Here is a 1,473-nt window from a genome sequence, read left to right on the forward strand (position 1 = left end):
CACCTAACCCTTAGAGCTCCATTATTATGTGGTCAAATTCTCAAATAAATGAGGATAAAATTCCATACCTCGGCTGGGATCGAACCCACGCCCTCCTGATTACCAGGCGAGCGTCTTGACCACTGCGCCACCGAGGCAGGTAAAGGTTAAAGCATAGTTTTTGCCAGCCTAGTTAGCTTGGAAGGCAGAACTCCTGCCTTGTAAGCGCTAGGTCGCGGGGTTGAATTTCCGCCCAGGGCAAACTTTATCCTAAAAAGATGGGGTTTTTTGTCGGAATGGCTGGCTGTCTCCTATCCTGTCTTCCTGCTCCCTTCGCTTTCGGGACGTTAAGACCTTGGCCGTTTCAGTTCCCTCTATCAAACCTCTCTGAAAAAGAGGAAAAAAGCTTTTCAGCATTATTATAATATTAGATGGTAAAACGGATATAAAGAAAGGTTGAACTCACTTGAAAGTAGGTGAGCGGTGAAAGGTATAACTGAGGTATAATATGGAGCGTAGTCATAGCACACAGCATGAGTTCAAACTTGTGGTAGGAATGCTGAATGTAGCCGTTGAAACCAAGACACCAGATCTTGAACAGGGCTTCCAAGTCCAAGAACAGGGTGAAGCATACCTGAAAGATGGGAAGGATGTTTTAATTATGACATGTGTGGCGTACCTAAACTTTTCATCTTCCTAAGTAGGTCATAACACGTATAAGACATAACTCATAATATAAGAGTCAGCGCCGATAGAACTTTGAATGCACCAGTTTCCAATGGATCACTGAAGTTAAGCAACGTTTGCCCGTAGTTGGTATACGGATGCGTGACCATCTGGACAATCGCATACTACTCGATTTCCAAGGCCTACTCTAAGATAGAGTTTCTTCTCGACGAATACCCTCCGTAAAAAACACTCGTCATTAAAAATCCAAGCAGTTAAATAGCACACAACATGGAGCAGTTTATTTTAAATTGCTCCGTGGATAAAGAGTAAGCCATATGTACTACTTATTCATATTGAGATGATTTTTGTTTATGTATGTTAATAAATAAATGGTTATAATATATTGAAAAAAAAAAGTTATACAAGAATACAATAACATTTAACCTGAAGGGGATGAACTTACTTCGATGGGATAGTACTTCTCATAGAACACATTCCTCGGCCTGCCGTCATGCTGGAAGTTCATCGTGGCCATAATGATAGCGTTGGCCAGAATAGCCACCATGATGAGAAGACGGAAATAGGCAGATTTGAGGAACCTCTGACACACCATCGGGGCAAGTCCTTCCTTCAAATTTTTAGGAAAATGATTTTCATTCTTTCTTATATTTTTTTCGTGCGATTTTTCCTCCTTCCGCTGCTGTGAAGGTCGAATAGGATTTGGAATAGAATAGATTAGAATTCGGAATAGATTGGAATTCGGAATAGAATAAAAATTAAGTGTATTGTTTAAGGTTAAGGTGATTTGAATTTCGACTGTTTGGC

At 40.7% G+C, this 1,473-nt stretch overlaps 1 protein-coding gene across 1 annotated transcript; it reads right to left on the minus strand.

Annotated features, from left to right (window-relative positions):
* Positions 1-445: 445 nt before the first annotated feature.
* On the minus strand, positions 446-1,269 carry LOC108253879 (sodium leak channel non-selective protein-like; the record flags this gene model as incomplete). Its single annotated transcript, XM_017448638.2, has 2 exons — positions 1,112-1,269; positions 446-613 (listed from the first exon to the last, which is right to left on the minus strand). Coding segments are annotated over exons 1-2 (318 nt in total), but the record flags the coding sequence as incomplete, so codon positions are not given.
* Positions 1,270-1,473: the final 204 nt, after the last annotated feature.

This window comes from Diaphorina citri, unplaced genomic scaffold, assembly GCF_000475195.1.
Source record: "Diaphorina citri unplaced genomic scaffold, Diaci psyllid genome assembly version 1.1 scaffold4120, whole genome shotgun sequence".
Lineage (NCBI taxonomy): Eukaryota > Metazoa > Arthropoda > Insecta > Hemiptera > Psyllidae > Diaphorina > Diaphorina citri.